Raw genomic sequence first — 20,838 nt, 5'->3', positions numbered from 1 at the left:
AATTTTTAACAGAAGACAGCAGGATGGTATGTGTATGTATATGCAAATAGATTTTATTTCATAGCTGTTCTTGTGACAGTATAATATAGCCACTTCCTCTCATAAACTGTGTATTAGACTCCTTATGAGAAGATCAGCCCTTGAGAAGGAAGTTAAGTACAGGGACTTCTCCTCAATTAGAGATGCTACATGCTTCTCCTTGAATTCCATTTTTTGAAATTTGAATTCCAAGTCTCCATCTTTCCTGTGCACATCAGTGCAAAGCTGTAGGTGTTATGTCCTGATATCCGTGAAATCTCTTCCTTTTAATGAATCATGTTGACATGGCAAAATTAAGGATTTTTTAGATGTGAGTACAGCTTCTTCTTTTGACATAGAGATGTTATCCTTTCTCACTACTTATTATACGATCCATAACGTATGACACAATATATACACGTTAGGCCAATCTAGGTGAATGCCTTCCTCATGACTCTCTGATATATAATAGTAGGTGAGGAATGAGAAACTAAACACAAATATTTTTAAGGCAGACTTGAAAGGTAACAGATTCAAAGAAGATTTGTAAATGAAACTAAAGGAGGTGCTTCCTTCCTTCTGGTCTCCCTCCCCACCCTCCACACACACTCTTCTCAGCCTTATGCTGTCTGTCTTGCTGATACTGTTCCCAGTATGTCTATGTCACAGATTAGAAGTGACAGAAGTAGTGTATTCTGGCAGGGACAGATGTAGCTGGAGGTACTTTTTTCCTGTTTTTCACTGAAGGGTGGGCTTTCAGATGGAAATCTCAACCTGAGGATCATGACCTATAGGTTGAAAGAGCCTTCTTAATTCAAGGTCTGCTCTTTCTGACCACACAAGCACATATCTACATATCTACCTCTAGGAGCCAGTCCACCACAACATATTTGGATTTTAACACAGACAGAGTGGTTGCTGGCTTTTGCTGCGTTTGCTTGTGCTTGGTGGTTGATTCTGTAGACCTTCTATTTAACTTTCAAGGAGCTATGCAAAGCAACCGTATGATGTTTTCTGAGATGGATGTGATTTGGTTCAGTGCTGCCTATCAGATCACATTTTTGTATCTTGACTACAACAGGAGGTTTACTGAGCAAGTCTGTAACTCATGTTGTGCTTCCAGCAAAGGGAGATGTAGGAGGCTTTGGGTGCAGTGACTTCTTCATTCCTTGCTTTCTGTGCTTATATGACATTAGACAGAGAAACTATAATTTTATGATAAGGAGACCAGTTTTAAAGATGTAGCTTGACTCCATTAAAAGTGTTTTAACTAAGCCTATTTTATTCCATGCTGAAATCGCATTTAGAGAGGACTTGGGACCATAAATTTGCATCTGATCCTATGAGTACTGATTATATGATTCACCCAAGTTACTTCATTTCTGGAAACCCTACCATCTTTCCTTTAAAGGAGGAAGACAGACTGTTTTCTGTCTTTTAATGCCATGACTCTGTGTTTTATAGACTCATTAATAATCCTAAAACTAATTCCCATCTATGTGCAGTTAAAAAATGCACCTAAATCAAAGTCATGCTTCAGAGCAGGACTGCTGATGAGCTCTGAGGGAAGTAGCATCCAGCCAAGAATGTTGAATATAATTCCTTATATATTCCCTGTGCTGGCCTGAGACAAGAATCTCTGTACAGGACTAATTCATTTTCAAAACCAGCATTAACCAAAGAGAAAGATTCCTCTTTTCTTTTAAAAGTAATATTTCGAGGGATCTGATCTGTGTTAGACAGAACAGGGCACTGGCTGAAGTAAACTGATAAAGGAAATGCACTTGCTACACAAGGCAGGGAGAAAGTCCAAGACCTAAGCATCAGATTACAAAAGGCAACAACTTGTCACACGTCACTCACCAGGACAGTCCCTTTCATAATACAATGATAATATATTATACTTGGTGTTTTCCTATGGGTTTACTTTGGGTTTCAAAAATAGAAGCAGCAAAACAGCCTTCATACATTATAAGAAACTGAATGTAAATAAGTAAAGGCCTTAAATAAGTAAATCCTGGTTTTTTTCCCTCTAACAAGACACTTGACAGAGTTAATGTGTTTTCTTTTGGTTTCTGACTGTCTTGACAACCAATGGAGAAGAATTAGCTGTGGTGATTCTTCTGCTCTTACTGACCAGTGCCAACACCTTCCGCAGCACAGAGACTGGGATTTTTTGTTAAGGATGGAATAAATCAGAAATGGCACATCAATGTCACATCACAAGCTGGGGAGAAAGAGTATGCAATGCCAGAATACGGAATGTATTTGTCAAAAATAGCAGGAACACACCAATAAAAGTTTGTATTATATTACTCCAGCCCCAGGTCCCAGTCCTTAGTATAGGGTTTGGCTCTGTAATAGAAAAGCTAGGAAGACTCAGTGGTGCATGGAGCCCTCAGTAAATCCCTGAGGAGTTCATGTGTCAACATAATATAGTCTAATTTTAACTTTCTACTTAAAATGCCTTTTAAGGTGATCCAATGAACTGAGGCAGCTCTTTCCTCTGATGAGCACCCTAGTTCACCTCCAGTCCAGTAGGCTCCAGGTACAGGCTATAACTGCAGGCCTTCCAAACTGTCCCTGCAGCTGTCCTCTCAGGAGAGGACAAATCCTGTTTGCTCTTTCTGCTCCCTGCAAATGAGTATCTGACAAGAACATTCTTCAAGTACAACAACAGAAGCCACTTTCTTCAGCTGCCTCTTCCTTACACCCTCCACACACACACCCCCTTATAGGTTTTTGTGCAGGGAAGGTGTGCTCAAGGCAGCAAGAAATAATAGCACACCAAGTGACAGTATTGTTAAGCTGAATCATGCCCTTAAACATTCAGCCTACACATTAATCACTGAGTGACATCCATGATTCACTTCAAAATTGGATTTGACTAGTGCACTTAATTTACCTACTGCACCAAACAGCTGTTCAGCTTCTGCTGAATTTGAAAGCAAGTGTAATTAGTGCATGTTCACTGCTGCTTCCTCATTACATTGCCAGCCCATATCATTGGAACAGTTAATTACTGCAGAGACAATGGCTTGACTTACCTGATATAGTACATGATTATTAATCATTGATTCATTTTTTCTTCTTCAGTGGTAATTTTATTAACATCACTGACAGTACTTAACAGTGAATCCTCCTGATCTTTTGTGTTATTATGTCTTCTCAAATGTTGCTCAAATTCTCCAGGTAGACTGCTTCTCTAGATTTTAATGAGACATGAAGTATAACATCAGTTGACAGTGCATGTAACCAAAGAAATAACTTAATTATGCATTTCACAGCAAAATGTGCTATTCAGTCAGTGCCCATCTCAGCTGTCTTTGTACTTTGGGACTTCCTCCTTGCTCACAGACCAAAGGCCTCATGATGGAATTGCCTTCTTTCAGTGATGGCTTAAAAATAATGCCGGGAAAAGGAAATACTGTTCTCAGTAGACCTGCAACACTCCTATACAGGGTTTTTTTGTTGGCTTTGAGTGTGATTTTTTTAGCTCCCCCATGCCTCAGTACTCCATCACTAAAATGGCAGTAGCTCGATTCCCATCCCTGCCTACCAGATGTCATGGGCTCCTCTCAGATACAGCCTCTTTCCTCCAAAGGAAGCTCTGTCTGGACAAAATGTGAGGACTCTACATTTATCAGTGACCGCCAGGCTGGTGAAGGACAAATTGCACAATACATCTCTGCCAGTCCTGGATATTTTTGCAGCAGATCAGCTGTGCTGTGCTGGCACAGTAATGCACCATAATTCTCAAAAATGACAGATTTAGAAACTGATTGCACATGTTTGATACTATTGCCAAGAATCTGCAAAATAGCCATAAGCTGTCCTGCTGCATCCTTCTCCCATCACATTGCAGATATACCTGCTTACTTTGGCAAAGGAAGGTTACCTAAGTTGTTACCTAAGACAGGTTTTAGCAGTTTGCACAATGCTGCACAGTCATCATCTTCTTCACATGTGAAAACTTACTGCTTCTCGAAGAAAAAATTTAAAGAACCAAGAAAATGTATAAAAAAGAAGTTTAAAAGTCTACAGATAGGGAAACTATGGAAAACTCTAAACAAAGCTGCTTGAATAAAAAGGCATTTCTGAAGCAGTGTGATGTTTAGGGAGAATGTGAAAGAATTGAAGCAGTCTGGGAGGCAAATAGTCCTGTCATAGTGCTGGCACTTAGAGCTCAGTAAAGTAGAACTAAATGGAATGTTCTGCCCTCTGAAAGAGACTCCATATTGTTCAAAGGCTTTGCATGATCTGAGAAATCAATACCTGACATTTATTTGGTTTGCTTATTCTTTCTTGTCATGGGTATGCTTCTCTCTTTTTAGCTGACTCTTCTGCATGAATTTCTTATCATTATTTCACAGCAATCCCCAATAAAAAGGCTTCATGAGTAACTAAGCAGTTCACAAACAATAAACTGGAAAGCAATATGTGACCTGTACATCAAACCATGTGGGAGCTCAGAGCTGCATAAACCAGCAGATACTGCTTTTACATACTATACTGTTCAGTCTCATTTTCAGTAGGCTTTAAAGCTGTTTCAGTATTAGCTATTTTTATTTTTTTTTTTCTCAAACTGGCTTTTGGGTACTTCACTTCATTCCATAAGGAAAAAGTGATTGAGTGACACAAATCACTGCACCAAATGTAGTAATTTGGCAGTCACTGATGTCAGGGGCACAGATCAAGTTAAACTTAAGGCAAATTTACCTTTCCTAGAGGTGCAGCCTCTGCAACCTGCTCAAGCCACTGAAGAGCTTGAACTTCACGTCAAAGCAATCTACTCTGCCTGCAGATAAATAAACTGGAGATTAAGCAATTTCAAAATAGGTAATTGCCTGAAATGAGCAATTTCTAGCAGCTAGTAGAGCCAATGTTATCACCCACATAAATATTGACTCATTTATTAAGAGTAATTAATGAGGAAACAAACTGAAATAAAGGAAAAAAAAAGTGAAAAGCAACCTTCTTAAAGGCCTCGAAGGCTTTGCTTTGCTATGTCTGGGTTTATCAGTGGTCTAAACTGGATTTTGCAATGCACATTTTCTCCGCTGGTCTTTAGAATTTCAGCAAAGTATTTCATACTTATTTCAACTCATGAATTATACACTACCACATGACAGGAGCAATTCATTCATATCTCTGCTTCACCAGGAGGCAGAGAAACAAAATACCTTTAACTCCAGCTTGAGACTTTGTTTGTCCAGCACACAATCTCTCAAAATGGTACCTCAGAGATTTACCCTGCAAAATGATAAGGGCACATTTACAAAAGGTACAGGAGCAGAATAGCTGCACTGAGGAGGAAGGACAAGCACACAGTAACGTGGCACCACCTTTTGCTTCTGGGGTGGGAAATGACTCAGTCTTGAAGGAATTTCAGGGTGCCTGTTCAAGCTATGTCTGCCTCCTCCTCCTCCCTTCAATCCCTTGTCATCAACGTCTTCCAGCTCTGGATTTTCTTCCAGACTTCAATCCACTCCAAGGCACTATTAATCTCCTCATTAATATTGCCTGTGCTTTAAAGCAATAGTCCTCAGACCTTCATGGAAGACAGAGAAATGCTATAAGCCTTATTTTAGAAATGAGAAGTAGCAACTGAAATACAAATGGCAGTAATCCGCTTCAGAACTGGGATTCATTTCTCAGGATGCAGAAGCATGGAACACATTTCCCAGGATGAACTGAATCAAGCCTTAACCACAGAGATGCCTTTCATCTTGAAACGAATCTTTCATCTTTTTGGACTCCTGCTGTAACTTGAGTGCAAACGATGTAAGGTAATCTTTAGAGTTTTAAGGATGTGACTCCAAGGATGTGGTTCAAAGGTCTCTCCACTTGCAATATAGATTATATAGTGTCCCCACAAAAGTTTTGTTTTCTTTACTCATGTAAAGACCAGCTACAGAATGCTTGTTCATTAAGATTTTGCAACAGGCCACCTTCTCTTCCAAGTCTGTATTACTTCCACTTCAAAAGAAGTCAGCTTGTCATACTGGTTACTCATTCTTCTGCCTGGTGATGCTTATAATATGGGATTCAACATTTCATTTTGTCTCTATCATGTCTGCCATGAGGAACAGTGAGATATTTGGGGCTAAAGGTAGTGGTTTCCTGGATGTCATGAATATCTGATCTTCTTGAAGTCATTTACTAAGTACCTAGAGCTTTTTCAATAGCCATGTGGATAAGATAGGAGGATAGCAATGGATAAGAGTCCAGGACCAAACAAATACAGAATAAAATGAGATAGATACATTATAATGAATAAATGAAACTGACATGAAATCTTAAGGAGCATAGGTAGCAGTGAAAAAATCTATGACCTGAATTTTATAAAGTCACTGACAGATTTAGAAGTTTTGAAATTACACATGATATAATTACAGCATAATTCAAGTGAAATACATCAATTTTTTTCTTTTTTTTTTTTTTTTTCCCCTGGACAGACCTATGTCAGGACACAATACACAGTACAATACATACAACTTGTTAGGAGGAAAAGAACCGTTGTAAAAAAAGGTGCAGATGAGGCAGTAGGGAGAAGATTTATCTTGTTTGAATATCAACATTCAACATCTTGTCAAATATTTTCTTCAATGAAGAATCAGACTGATTTCACAAATATGAGCTATGCCTGCACTAGCAGATGAAATGGTGCCAAGGCACAGTATTACAGACGTCTACACTGCTTATTCTTTAGTGTTTTCCTAGCATGATTTTGGACTTTAGCATTAACCTCCTTACAGCTAAGGCATAGGCATCATTCAGCATTTTACAAGATGCTTTCTAATAGGCAATTTACCTATATCCACTTGGTTTCAGGGGAAAAAAAAGATTGATTTACACATGAAAATGTGAGTCAGCTGTGATGCTGAGCCTCAGTGCAGTCTCTAACCTCTTCCACATAGTAACATACGTATCTATATCTACATATATATAATTTATCTGTGGCAATGAAGTCTTCTCAGTGTTATTATCCAGCAAATTATCCTTAAACTCTCTTGGCAGTGGTCAGTCCAGAAAAGGTTTCTCTCTCATTGTCTCTTACAGCAGTGAAGCTTAAAGATGTAACTCACTAAGAACTAAAGCAGGAGCAAGAAGTAGAAGAAGAAGCAGTACAGTATGAAGCCAGACTTCTTGATACACGCTACCCACAAGCAGAGACAGGCAGGGAGCAAAAACACAATCTGAGCAGAGATGAAGGTAAATCCTCAACAGCCTCTGACAGAAAGGCTGGTGAGATGCTGTGAGACCATACTACCAGGTGGCAGTTCTGTTGCAGAATGAGCAGTATTAGAACAGAACAAGGCTGTAGAGAAAGACTGCTTTTACATCCCCCAAAAAGGAAGAAGAATGAGATACTTATACCACAAAATTGAGATCACTGGCATCTTCATGTAGCGTTGGAGGCATAAAAATTATCTCTCTACAGACAGTCATTCATGATGCACTTCATACCACCTTGCAGAGATGGTTCTGAAAGAAGCACTAATCCTGCCTATGTGTCTCTAAACAGGAAGAACAGGAAAAGTACATGAGCAATGACAGTCACCATTGCAGAGGAAACATCCAGGAACATGGAAAAGGAAGTCAGAGAGACAAATCAGCAAAAATTAAGCTGGTTAAAAAAATCAGCCATACTACCATAGCTATAACTGCACTTTGGATCAACAACAGGTCCAGTTCTAGCCCATGCGCTGTGACAGCTGCAGCTCACTCCCACAGATACTGCGACATCACAGCATGAGGGTGAAGTATGGCCAAGTGCTGGCAATATGCAGCCAAGCAGTTTTGAAGCCATCAGGTGGCTACATGAGCTGTTAACACAGACATTTAAAATAAAGAAACAAAACAAAACAACCAAAGTTGCTGTCACTTGAAATATACAGTAGCTGATGCAAAGGTGGTGCCATTGCCAGAGAACACTGCTAAAGCAGGACACCAGTTTAGTTGAAATATGATGTCTGACTGTCCCCACCATGAAAGGAAAAGATAGTCCCTCTGAGCCCTCTCTAGCAGCCTAACAGATACAAACTGTAAGGAGATTGACTCCTCCAGCACATGCTGTAGTCAACTGGAGACTCTCACAAGATCTAGTAAGAAACCTGAAGTGCAGGCATCCCTCAGGCCTGGTGGAGCTGCAGAGAAAGGAACTGGGGAAATCAGAAAGCCAAGACACCTTCACACTCACAGAAACCAGAGCTGGCAGCTGTATCTTTTCATTCTTGCAGCCTTTAGTACTTTTATGGTGGTAAAAAGCCCTTGAGAATGTCTTGGATGTTTAGGAAACCTCCCATCAGGAACCAGAGCCCTTCAAAGGAGTCACTATGTGGTAATCCTGAAGATATACTGCTTGATTTGTCTGGTACTAAAGAAATCTCTGGTTGCAATGTTGAAAATGGGCTCTGGCATTCTGAATCACCCAGTCCTTGACAATCTGCACTATGCCTTTTGCCAGGTACCGCTAAAGCAAAAAAAAAAGCTGCAGACATCAGCCTGCCCTCAAAGCTATTCCAGTGATAACAGATAAAGACAGAACAGGACTTTCAGACATGAAGCCAGCAGCTGGCAACGGTTATTGTCTAAGGTGACAGCAGAAGATAGCATAGGATGTCTTTATCAAGCTTAACAGAGCCAGAAGCAGAGTACTAGTCTGAATCCAAAGAAGCTGGAGCCCAGGAAGGCAGAGATCTTCACTATCAGAAATGTCTGGGGTCCTGGGAACTTCCAAACAGGCCTCAAGAAGTAGAAAGACCAAGTTCTTGAAATATATGCAAGAAATTATAAGAATAGCCAAGTATAACATTTGCCTGAAGATCCACTAATAGTAATAAATAACGTTAAATGAGGGATTGAAGAATAGGTGATGAACCAGCCTTGTAGCACTGCTACCATTTTGAGCAGCAGGGGTTACAGAAGGTTCTTAGACCTCAGGATGAAACAGAAGAGTAACAAGCAAAGCCAACAGCTCTTGCCTTCTGTTGCCACAGCAAAATGATAAGTTTATACTGAAACAGAGATACTAACTCTATGGAGTGACATCATCTGTTCCTTTTGAAACACAAAGATAGATGTCCCAGCTGTTAGCAGTGCAACTACAGTGCACAGCACTGAGATGCCAAGAGTTGGATAGATGGAGAAAAGAACTTATGAGTTTCAATCCTTTGAACGAGTACATAATTGATATTTCACAGCCAAAAAGACCATGAACTTTGACAACTCGGTATCATTACAGACAGGCTGGATGGGGCTTTGAGCAACCTGGTCTAGTGGAGAGCGTCTTTGCCCATGGCAGGAGGTTTGAACTAGATGATATTTAAGATCCCTTCCAACCCCAACCATTCTATGATTCTGTGATAAATAGAGACACTCACTGATCCACTAATTTAAGATAGCTGTCCAAGAAAATTACATTTTATGGTTGATACACCACATATATTTCTGAGTAATGAGTTCAGCAACAGAGGAAGATCTCTGCTGCACCCCAGCATTCAGCATGCTGCTCCACATACCACTTCTCAATAGAGCTCTTGACACAGGCATGGCTGCCAGGCAGTAACACCCTACTCCAGGGCTGGTCATGGTGTGAAAACTGAATGCCACAGATGCCTAACACACCTGAAAGGATGAATGGAGCTTACATTTGCAGTTTCTGGCTGGCAGTCACTATCTTGAGGACCCTCACTTGAAAAACAAGGTGGCAGGCAACCTGAAAGTACATTTGGCGAGATAGGGCATGCTTGACAGTGGATTCTGGGCTTCTGCAGAGTGAAAAAACACTTCAACCATTTCATGAAGTATTTGGTATAAGAACATCAGAAGTAAAACCTAGGCAAAGCATAGGTGGCCAAATCCGAGTACTCTAGTCCACCAACAGAGGAGTTTTTAAAGGTATCAAACTACTTTTATTTAATCTATGAAAGGTAAAAAAAATATAAAGCTACAGCATGCTGTGGATAAAGATCATGTCAAAAGAAATGATATTTTAATAACAAAAATTATACACTGTATAATCCTTTTTTGGTCAGAAAACTCTGTAAATGAATACAATAACAATTGCTACATAGGAAATAATGCAGCAACTTGTGCAGTATTTGGAGATAGTAATATAGGCTGTTCAACAGAAGGGCACTACAAGAGTTAATTAAAAGTACACTTAAGAACTAAGGTTTTGAAAATTTCAGTCTTAATCTCTTCCTGCCTCAATTACTAATTTATAAAATAGGGATAATCACACTTTCTCTCAGATAAATACTTGTCATGTGATTGAATTGCCAGTGTTTGAAATATGGTCACAAGAATATGTACGAACTTGAGTACATATAGGTAAACAAATACATTGCAAATATGCATAGAATCATAGAATAGTTTGAATTGGAAGGGACCTTCAAAGGTCAGCTAGTCCAACCCCCTGTAATGAGCAGGGACATCTTCAACTAGATCAGGTTGCTCAGAACCACACCCAGCCTGGCCTTGAATGTCTCCAGGGGTAGGGCATCCACCAGCTCTCTGGGCAACCTGTTCCAGTGTTTCACCACCCTCATTGTAAATACTTTCTTCCTTGCGTCCAGCCTGAATCTCCCCTCTTTTAATTTAAAATCGTTACCCCTTGTCCTATCACAGCAGGCCCTGATAAAGGGTCTCTCCCCATCTTTCTTATAGGCCCTTTTTAATTACTGAAAGTCTGCAATATGGTCTCCCTGGAGTCTTCTCTTCAGGCTGAACAACCCCAGCTCTCTCAGCCTTTTCTCATGGGAGAGATGCTCCAGCCCTCTGATCATTTTTGTGGCCCTCCTCTGTACCCTCTCCAAACAGGTCCATGTCTTTCCTGTACTGAGAACTTCCAAATTGCAGGTGGGGTCTCACCAGAGCGGAGGGGCAGAATCACCCCCTTTGACCTGCTGGCCATGCTCCTTTCAACTCAGCATGCACAACAAGTAAAAGTGTACACCTCTGTCATACGCACACACAGACCTGCAGGAGAAAAGCACAGGAAATCTCCACTGATGCTTTCACTTTGCTGTAGGCTACAAATACTGACTCACAGCCCTCAGAGCCATAGATCTCAGCCTTATTAACAAATTCGGGAAGTGATTTAGCCATTCCTATACACCTCTGTAACCACTCCCAGAGTACGGGGTACCCCCTATACGCCCACCCGTCAGCTGCCTGGCCGTGGTGCATTCTGCCGGCTAGGGAGCCCCTAGTTCTCGGGCTGGCCACACGGTGGGGCGGCTGTCCCAGGGCTCGCTCTGAGAGCAGCCGGCTCCCGGAGGTGTCCGTGCCCAGCAGATGGCTCTTTCCAACCGCGCAAGGCTTATGCAAGCCCTCTCTTTTCTCCCTGGATCCCAAGGTCAGCATTTCCAGTGCTTTTGTTCCTCCTATGAATAACGCTAGTGTGACATGCTGGCAGATCAGGAAAACGTAATAGGAGGCAGAAAGCATTGCTTTCCAGAGTGTAATAGCTTAGCTGGGATGTAACACACTTGTTTAATGAACGCTTGTCACAGCACTACACACACAGTCATATTTATTGGACTAGAATCTCAATTCTGCTTGAGTAAATCTGAAATAGCTCAGCTGTAGCCAATGGAGATAGTACAGATGGGAATGACAGGGGAATTTGGCCCACTGTTAAAATATCTTCATGGAGAAACAATGTAGGAAAATTGAACTGTGACCAGGTTCCTTCACTGTGGGCTAAATTGACTCAAAATTGAACCCACTAAATTTGGTGAAGTTATACAGGTGTGAAGGAGAGAGAGCACAGAAGCCAGTCTTCTTTGAACTACTTGGTCCAAAAGGAACCATTCTGCACCTTATTAATAAATTCAAGTCTGTTTACAACAAACATAATTTATTCATACATGTACATAAATTAGAGATGGGCTTAGACCTCTAAGAGACCCACTTCAAAGCTCCTTGACTTATTGGAAAGTTCAGACTGAATCAGATTTTGTGGTTCAATCATCATCTCTTAAATAGGCTTAAGATGGAATTACAAACCTGAATAAACCAAAACATGGAGGAACACACAGTTCTATAACGTGTCCTGAAAGCAAACCCATTTTTAATCTTTCTGAATCTCAGATGTTTAGATCCCATTACAGAAATGTATGTGATAAGTCTGACTTAAAGTTACTAATATTAGAAAATCTGCATTTATTGGTGCAAAACCGTAAGAATGTGGAGATTTTTTACTTGAATCGGAAAAACATTCCAATATGCACAGATTTATTCTGACCCAGTGAACTTTAAGCCTACATGACTGAATCTTTACACAATTTCACAACAGTCCTTCTTTATACTTGCTGCCATTTCTGCTGATAGTTCAGGTCAGCAATTGGAAGGATGAGAAAAACATGAAAGATAAGGTATCCTAAAAATGTATTTCAAAAAATTTCTTAAGGTGTATGTGTTGGAGCAATGGGAAAGAATACCATTCCCTAACTGTTTCCCTCTACTCTGTTAATTTTGGTCTTCCTCTCTTACATCCAACCTAATCACAGCTGAGGTACTCCTCACCTTCTGGCTCTACTAAACCTTTCCTGCTTCTGAAAGTTGCACCGTTTTCCAGGATATACCAGCTGGCACTAAGGGTAAAATATAACAGCACTCAGTGACACTGAAGCTGAGTAGATATGTTATACATTCAACTGGCTATTGAAAACTGATTTTTGTTTCTCATATTAACCATTTAATACTTTCCTTTGATATGTAGGAGGCTTACAGATTGTAAGAGCTGTACTGTAAGTGTGAGATACTTGCACTTTACCCCTTCTGGGTTGATGTTGTCACCTGCCTCAGTGAACTTCTGGAGCTATTTTTTGTATGCCCTGCTGCATTTGTATGCCCTGGGGGTTCCTCTGTGTCACCTTCCATGGCTCCACAGCAGGTTCAGGCAAAATGCGCTTAACAGTACTGCCTGTGAAACACACTGTGCTCTGGGAACAGTGGTCCAGCATAACTAATTTAATATTCTGAAGTGATTCTTCTGTGGTTCATTCAGATATTTAACATTTTCTGATCCACGATCTTGGTTGTAATTGATGCTTAGTAAGGATATAAATGCTATCATGAGAAGAACTAAGCTGATGATGACTTAGCTTGGGTCCTTCTTCTCTCTTTGATAACAAACATAGTTCTGGCACACTTCCATCTCCAGAAAGCTGAGTAACAAAAGTTGCTGCCCTTCTCAGAAAGCCTGACAAGGAAAGGGATTTGGTGGAGCTTACAGGAATGGGGAGAGTAAAGTGAGGCTCATAGGTTGTTATTTCGGCACAAGAACAAGTGGCCTGAAGTAAAAAAAAAAAAACAAAAAAAAAACAAACACCAAGATAAATTAAAAAAACAACCTTTTCTGCTGCATGGTTGAAACTTTGGTCCTAGTCACTTAGTAGCTGCAAAGTGCATGCCAAGGTTTCAGGCAACAGAATTGCTCGGATCATTTCCTACCCGCTTTGCAGAACTGCGATTAGCAGCACAGTGGCATTAACAAGAGAGCTTTACACGAGCTTTCAAAGTGAAAACTTGAAGAATCCCTAAAAGACCAACTACTTGTAAAATGTGAGAGGGAGGCTCTAGGCCTGGGGTTTTGGAGGTGGATGCAAGGCTTTGCCTGTAGGCAGTGACTGCCGGAGCTATGCATGCACCACCTTCTGCAATCCCCACATAGCCCTGGCTCCCCCAGGGAGGGGAAACCTCCTGTGTTCTGCACTCGACCTTTGTATTGCCTTTCTTGCACGGGGATGGATGCTGCACGTCTCCGGGTGCCCTCTCGTCCACATTTGCTGTAAACACCCAGGACACCTGTTTACTCTGACTCACCTACTCTTCACGCAGACTCTCCCTTTTTTTGACAGCAGACCTCACTCAGGTAGTATGTGCTGCTAATATCCTTTCAGGACCGTGTAATAACATGCCTTCTATCCAATTCCTAACATCCTTCAATCAGCTCAGCCAGTGGGCTAACTGCTTACGCTCCTGTGATTTATGTAAGTGCAATTAATTTAAACTGCATCACTCCAGTGTTATGTTGGTGAAAATGCCCTGAGAGGGAGTACCTCACTGGTGAATCAGACCCTTTGCTTTTAACAAACATACAAAAGAACAGATCCCGAGCCAGTGAAAATCTGCATGGCTCCATTCATTTCAACACACAAACTTAAACTAGCTCAGGGTCTGAATCACAGCTCATGTAACAGACTATTTAGATACAGACTAATGCCTCACATCCTGAAATGCAATGCTTTCCCAGAGTTGGCAGGGGACAGGGACTTCTCAGAGCAGAGCTACGAGGGTAGCGGGACCACAAATACAACCTTTTACAGAAGGATTTCTTAATCTCTGTGGAGTTGAGGAAAGCAACGGATTGTGCCTCTGCAAGCACTGCTCTCCCTTGTGGGAAGAACTACGTCTGCTCCTCCACTCCAACTGCAGAGCAGGTACCTGGGAAGTCCCTTTCCTTGCCACTTTCCTCCTGTAGCCTGGGTGTGTTCCCTGCAGTTTGGAAATCCACGTGACTCCTTTGCTGACCGGCACCAGAGTCAGATGCTGAACAGCTGAATCTTTTCAATCAGTTCTTGAAAATGGCTTTCTCTGCACTTGTTTTGGCATCCCCGAGATTAAGAAGTCACGCCGCTTGATAAAGCACTTTACACTTACGTGTCTTAACACAACCAGAGGGAGTCCTTTTTTTTCTCCTTCATGACTATTCCAACACCTGCTGCAGAAGGGCTGGGGTGGTCTCTGTAAAACAGCCCTCCTGCCTCCTCCAGACAGGACAGAGCCCTAGCAGCACGGCATACCGGTATGTGCCTAGGCAGGTGTAGTTAACACGCAAGGAGGAGGGAGAAGGGGTGCAGAGGGCAGACCAAGAGTCAATTACAGTGTAATTTGTGTTAGAAATTCTCCAGTGTTCAGCTATCCATGTTTTCCAAATGCAAATATTTTAAAATTAAAAAAAAAAAAAAAAACAAAACTATCTGTAACTGTCTCCTCTAAATCAGTCTAGATAACCAGGAAATTCTGTAGCACATTTAAGACACTTTCATCCTAAATTAAATACATAATATAGATTATACCTTCATAGGAAGTCAAGAGGTCCTAAACGCACTAATGGGGAGGGACGTTTAAGAGACATTTAAATTACTCAGTCTATAATTTGGGGAGGGTTGCTTATCTGTGCATCTTTTAACTGCTTTGGGTAATTAGGAAAATTTCCTTGGCAGTGCTCTAAGAGGATAGGCAAAAGAGTGACATAATTACTCTCAAGGAAGGAAAGGTCAAGGTTTTGCATTCTGCAGACTTTTAAAGTAAAAAAAAAAAAAATAAAATAAAAAAAAAGAGCTTTTCATATGAACAGTCTGAAGCAGTATGCATATTATATAAAACCTATCACCCTGCTCTGAAATGTAATCTTTTCCAGGGCTTCTTCCTCTCCTTGAGCTCACTTGCAGTATCTTGCTGGCCCTTCTGCCTGGAAGCGCACAGGCTAGGGAGGCAGGCTGCTCGTCTCCAGCCTTTCCTAAGTGCAATTATTCAAAGGCAGTTCCCAAGCAGAGCAGGCACACAGTCAGTTCAAAGGCTTCCATTAGCTCTGCCGGCTAACTTGTTATCTTGTAATGTCCCCCCTTCTGCCCTTAATGAACAGTTTGTTCCATTGTAATTCTTATACATCTGGAAACCAGATTCGTTTTGAAAAAAAAAAGTAGAAGTTTCAGTGCCTGTGACTTAGCCAGCTCTCTTGTCAGCTGAATCAGTAAACTGACCTTTTTACAAAGTACTCTGACCAACACATTTTTCTAGACTGAAATTCTACAGAGCACACCATACACCCACTTTGCAGCAAGGACAACGCGCTCTGACCACAGCTCCTCCATTCACAGCTGTCTCCAGCGGGAGGAGCTGAAACCTGAACCAAACCCTCGGAGCGGGGATTGGATCCCTCCCGCCAGCAGCCAGAGAGCCCTCCCAGAAAAAAAACAGTCTGTTTGGAAAAGTGCTTGAGAACATCCCGAAGTGATTGGAGGAGAGGAAAACCCTTCCCCCCTGCACCTGACTAGTGGGTATTTACAGCAGTTTTCAAGGCGCCTCTGCACTGCCGCTACACACAGCCGGAGTGGATGGACTGCGCGGGGCAGGCACTGCGACAGGAACCGATGCGCTCGCAGTGATAGTGTGTGTGTGCGCGCGTGTGTGTGCTGCACACCCGGCGGGACCGCTACGCCGACCCACGAAGAGAGCCTGGGAGAAGGGGAAGCCTTGCATCCAAAATGCCGCGCTCCTTCCTGGTCAAGAAACATTTCAATTCATCCAAAAAACCCAATTACAGCGAGCTGGACACTCATACAGGTAACAAAACGAAATCTAATGCCACCGCGTTGCTTCTGAGGTTGCGTTCATTGCGTGGCAGTAATGAGGAGGGGTGGGATTGCTTTTCGGGCTTGAGGGAATGGGTTAGTTCATTCCTAGCTTTTTTTATCCTTTGCTTATAAGGAAGGAGTTTTAAGAAATATGTCAGTGCTGCCCATAATGAATCATGAAAGTTTGCTCATCCACTCGAACTCAAGTTACTTGGAGCGGATTTGGAGTTTTCCTGTACTCTGTCTGCTGGTGGTAGAATCAAAGCTTTCATACAAATCCTTCAGGAAGTTTCACTGCTTCGTTGTACCAGGCTGCATAGATTCAGAAACAGCATGCTGCCTTGAAAAGACACTCCAATTGTAATTTGTCTGTTTAAGGGCACTGTCTCTACCCATCAGCATATATGTATGAAATAGTATTTCCTTAATCCTCCTTATATTAGATGACCATACTGTTTAATTCACACACCTTTTAATCCCCAAAATGTTCATTTTGCTGCCTCTTGAAATACTTTTTGGTTCTCTTACCTTAGAATTTTCTTTTTTCTCCAGTGATTATATCCCCATACCTGTATGAAAGCTATCCAGTCCCTATCATACCACAGCCAGAGATCCTGAGCTCAGTAGCTTACAATCCCATTACTGTGTGGACTACAACCGGGCTGCTACCATCTCCGTTACCCAACGACCTCTCTCCTCTTTCTGGATACCCCTCATCTCTGGGAAGAGTCAGCCCACCTCCACCTTCTGACACCTCCTCCAAAGATCACAGTGGTTCAGAAAGTCCCATTAGCGATGAAGAAGAGAGAATCCAGTCCAAGCTTTCAGACCCCCATGCAATCGAAGCTGAAAAGTTCCAGTGCAGTTTATGCAACAAGACCTATTCAACTTTCTCTGGCTTGGCCAAACATAAGCAGCTGCACTGTGATGCCCAGTCTAGGAAATCGTTCAGCTGCAAGTACTGTGACAAGGAATATGTCAGCCTGGGAGCACTTAAGATGCACATCAGGACCCACACACTACCTTGTGTCTGCAAGATCTGTGGCAAAGCTTTCTCTAGACCCTGGCTACTTCAAGGACACATTAGAACTCACACTGGTAAGAACAACCATTACAGTTGCTGTCTCTTGTTGCTATAATGTCAGGATGCCTTTTTGCTATTTTTCTCCACAGGTGAAAAAAGCAGCACTATTTCTTTACTAACCTTGAAAAGCATCCTTAGAATTTCAAATGTGTCATTAAAAGGCTTAATTCTCTCTCTTGGGGGGTGGGTGGGAGGGAGTGTAGCATAGTCGCATAACTGTGCGTCAGGTGCTGGTATAAATCAGCATTGCTCCCTTGATAGTTTTAGGATGGTTTAGCCCATTTCCACTAGCTGAACTTTTTTTTTTTTAGGGATTTTATGTTAACTCTCAGGCTTTGGAAATTGCTAACTTTCAGAAGGCTCCAGCTGATTCTGAAATGAAGAGCAAAGCCAGAAAAGCAATGTATGAGGGGCTACTTTCTAGCTCCTTAAGTAGCTGGCACATTTTACATGCGCTATGTCAAGTCCTTCAGGATTAGAAATGCATCATCACTGAAGCTGGGGATTTTTTTCTCTCTGGAGGCAAAAACTTGATTTTGAGTATAACACTGAGTACAGTGTAATGTCTGTACAGATGTTTGCTGCTTTTCTGTCAAAGCCCTTGTCCCCAGTACCTCACACAGCTCTAAGCAGAAAAAGTTCTAGGAAAATATGTGAAACTTTTGGAGAAGCCCAGCCTACAAGCACTGCAAGCACCTGTGAATGCAGGAGGTGTCAGCAGCTTCTCCTCTGAGATTGCATTTAGCAGCATATTCTGCAAAGACTGAGTTGCAGAGCTGAAAGCTGTTATGTGGCCCCATTAACCTTTTATTGCACATTCTTTATTATAACAAATCCTTTCTGCTTCTTCATTTGTTTCTTCTGATAACCACAGGCTTTACCTGTCCTAAATATGTATTTCTTCTTTTTTTTAAAAGCTTTATCCTGTTTTCCCTTGATGTTTCCTTTTTAGGAGAGAAGCCGTTTTCCTGTCCTCACTGCAACAGGGCTTTTGCAGACAGATCCAATCTGAGGGCTCATCTGCAGACCCACTCAGATGTGAAGAAATACCAGTGCAAAAATTGCTCCAAAACTTTCTCCAGAATGTCTCTTCTGCACAAACATGAGGAATCTGGCTGCTGTGTAGCACACTGAGTCATGCAGTCAATGTTTACCTGGACTCAATGCATTTCTCCACTCCTGTTCCAAATGATAAGTGGAAATCCAAAGGCGTTTTCTCATCTCCTTTTCAGCCAAAAAAAAAAAAATAACTCCACAACCAAATCACCACCAAACAATAAAAAAAAAATAGTGGAAGAACTTAGAATGTCAGTAGAAATGAGCTTTAAGTAGTTTCTGTTCAGTCACACATCTGCCTTCTTAAGTGTGAATTCTGAAATATGGGGAAAGACACCATGCATGACATTTCAAGTAGATCTAAAGGAAGAAGCATTATCGGCTTTCTTCATAGATGAAGCCAAATGTAGGTTGTCTTTTCTTGCTTAGAAAAGGCTACAAAGTTAACAATACATTCCTGCCAAGCCATTTCAACCAAAGAAACAGTATTTTAAGTGGAACTCTCAGTAAAAATACTACCCAAGTGAATCTTGCTAGACACCATTTGTCTCAGGTGCCTTAAAAAGTATTCCGAGTTTACCTTAGTAAATGTTTAATATTATTCATTGCTGTGTTTTTATTTTATTTTATTAGAAGCCAAGGCCTTCATTAATGATCCAAAAAGCTTTAAAACTGCGTAATTAAGAGAAAAAAAAAACACATGTAAGAGAATGTATGAAAAATTGAAAGCCACAAATTAACCGCATGTGCCTTTTTTAAAGAAGAAAAAAAGACTGTAGCTTCACACATTCCTGGTGCATGCTTGACCACCTGTAACATGGAATAGTTCCTCTAAACTTTAATCTTTCTTAAAAAACGGGAATAAGTGCAAGAGAGGGGTTCATGGGAGTTTGACAATTATTTTTTTTAAATGCACAAAGGAAATGCAATATTTTCAGCATTACCCCTCCAAGTGCCTTTTTTTATTGATGATTTTGTAAAGTATGTGGACATAATGTAAATATTTTTATTTTTATATGATTGAATGTGTCATGAATGAAAGCGAATTGTTGCCTATAGCAGCATCTATAGATAACTTGAAGAAAGTGTGAAGTGAAATTTATGTTGTTTTCTAGCCACTTTTTTACAATAAACATTTTTAAGTAAGATTTCTGTTGTTTGTTCTAATTAAAGAAAACAGCTGTGTCTGGTTTATCAAGGCTTTGAAACACAGAAAAATGCAAATGTCTCTACACAACCAAGTGAAGCCAAAAGTGGATTTCAGATGCCAATCCTTAGATTGCACGTGCTGGACATTAGAAAGGCATATACCCATTGCATTTTAAACCATTTAAAACCATACAGGGCATTTCTCTAGAGTCACTGCTTTAAACCACCTGTGCTTTTTTGCTACTTACAATGGTATGACAATATTGTGAAGTATATTTTTTCAAAAACATTTAAAAGAAGCTCCTTGAATTTTAACAGTTGAAAGGATGCTGCTAGGGCAGTCTTTTATAATACTTTTCCCGAGACTCTCACATTAGGAAATCTGGACTTGATCCAAAGTTCATTAAAGTCAGCAGATCCGTATAGGTGTTCAGTAACGTTTGCATGATGTTCTTTTAAAGTAGTAGTCAAGTCACAGTACTATATACTTTATATGGCCATTTCAGGAAGATGAAAGATATTTTTATTAAGGTATCGTACATATCAGAACTGCCAAGTGAATGTATTATGTCTTTGTATCAGCTAATATATCACAGGAAAGAATTATTCAGTAATAAAAAGTAGAAATATTTTTCTTCAGATGATTTGACTAAGGACTCCAAGATCTGAACTATATAAAAGCATTACAACATCAACGAATCATGTCTCATCATTACTGACTAGTTCAAAACAACACTGTTTTTAACATGTAACAAAGTAGGAAGCTAGAAAACAGATAAGCACTGGTTGCCATCCAGTCTAAATACTACATTAATGCCTACATTGGGGTACCAGCAGGAACAAGTAATAGTGAAAACAATTTATCAGGAATGTTACTGATGGATAAATAAAAGGTGCACTTTTCTTGAAAAAGAGTACATTTCAGCAAACTAATGCAACAGACCATTTGACTCCTCCAGCTGAGTCCTGCGGAGGAGTGCTGCAACAGGGCTGCACTGGAGTAATGCAAGCAATAGGCACATGATGGAAGTTTTGTACCTGTTCTCCACAGGAAGCATGATACTGAAAGAAGATCAGTTCAAATGAAGCTTCTCATATTCTCCATGCATCTTCTGACAAAATCTCATGGTTATAACAACAATTCCCCAGATCCTG

General features: G+C 40.9%; 1 protein-coding gene across 1 annotated transcript; it reads left to right on the top strand.

Moving 5' to 3' along the window:
• The first annotated feature begins 16,227 nt into the window (after positions 1–16,227).
• On the top strand, positions 16,228–19,682 carry SNAI2 (snail family transcriptional repressor 2). The gene is made up of 3 exons (XM_057397757.1): positions 16,228–16,383; positions 16,947–17,492; positions 18,431–19,682. The coding sequence occupies exons 1-3, from the start codon at positions 16,305–16,307 to the stop codon at positions 18,610–18,612; spliced, it is 807 nt and encodes a 268-aa protein (XP_057253740.1). The 5' UTR covers positions 16,228–16,304; the 3' UTR covers positions 18,613–19,682.
• The last annotated feature ends 1,156 nt before the right edge of the window (positions 19,683–20,838 follow it).

Source organism: Pezoporus wallicus, unplaced genomic scaffold (assembly GCF_028554395.1).
Source record: "Pezoporus wallicus isolate ANWC-B61680 ecotype Strahan unplaced genomic scaffold, APGP_CSIRO_Pwel_v1 contig_227, whole genome shotgun sequence".
Taxonomy (NCBI): domain Eukaryota; kingdom Metazoa; phylum Chordata; class Aves; order Psittaciformes; family Psittacidae; genus Pezoporus; species Pezoporus wallicus.
Note: the sequence above shows the minus strand (reverse complement) of the source record. Positions and strands in the feature narration are given on the sequence as shown.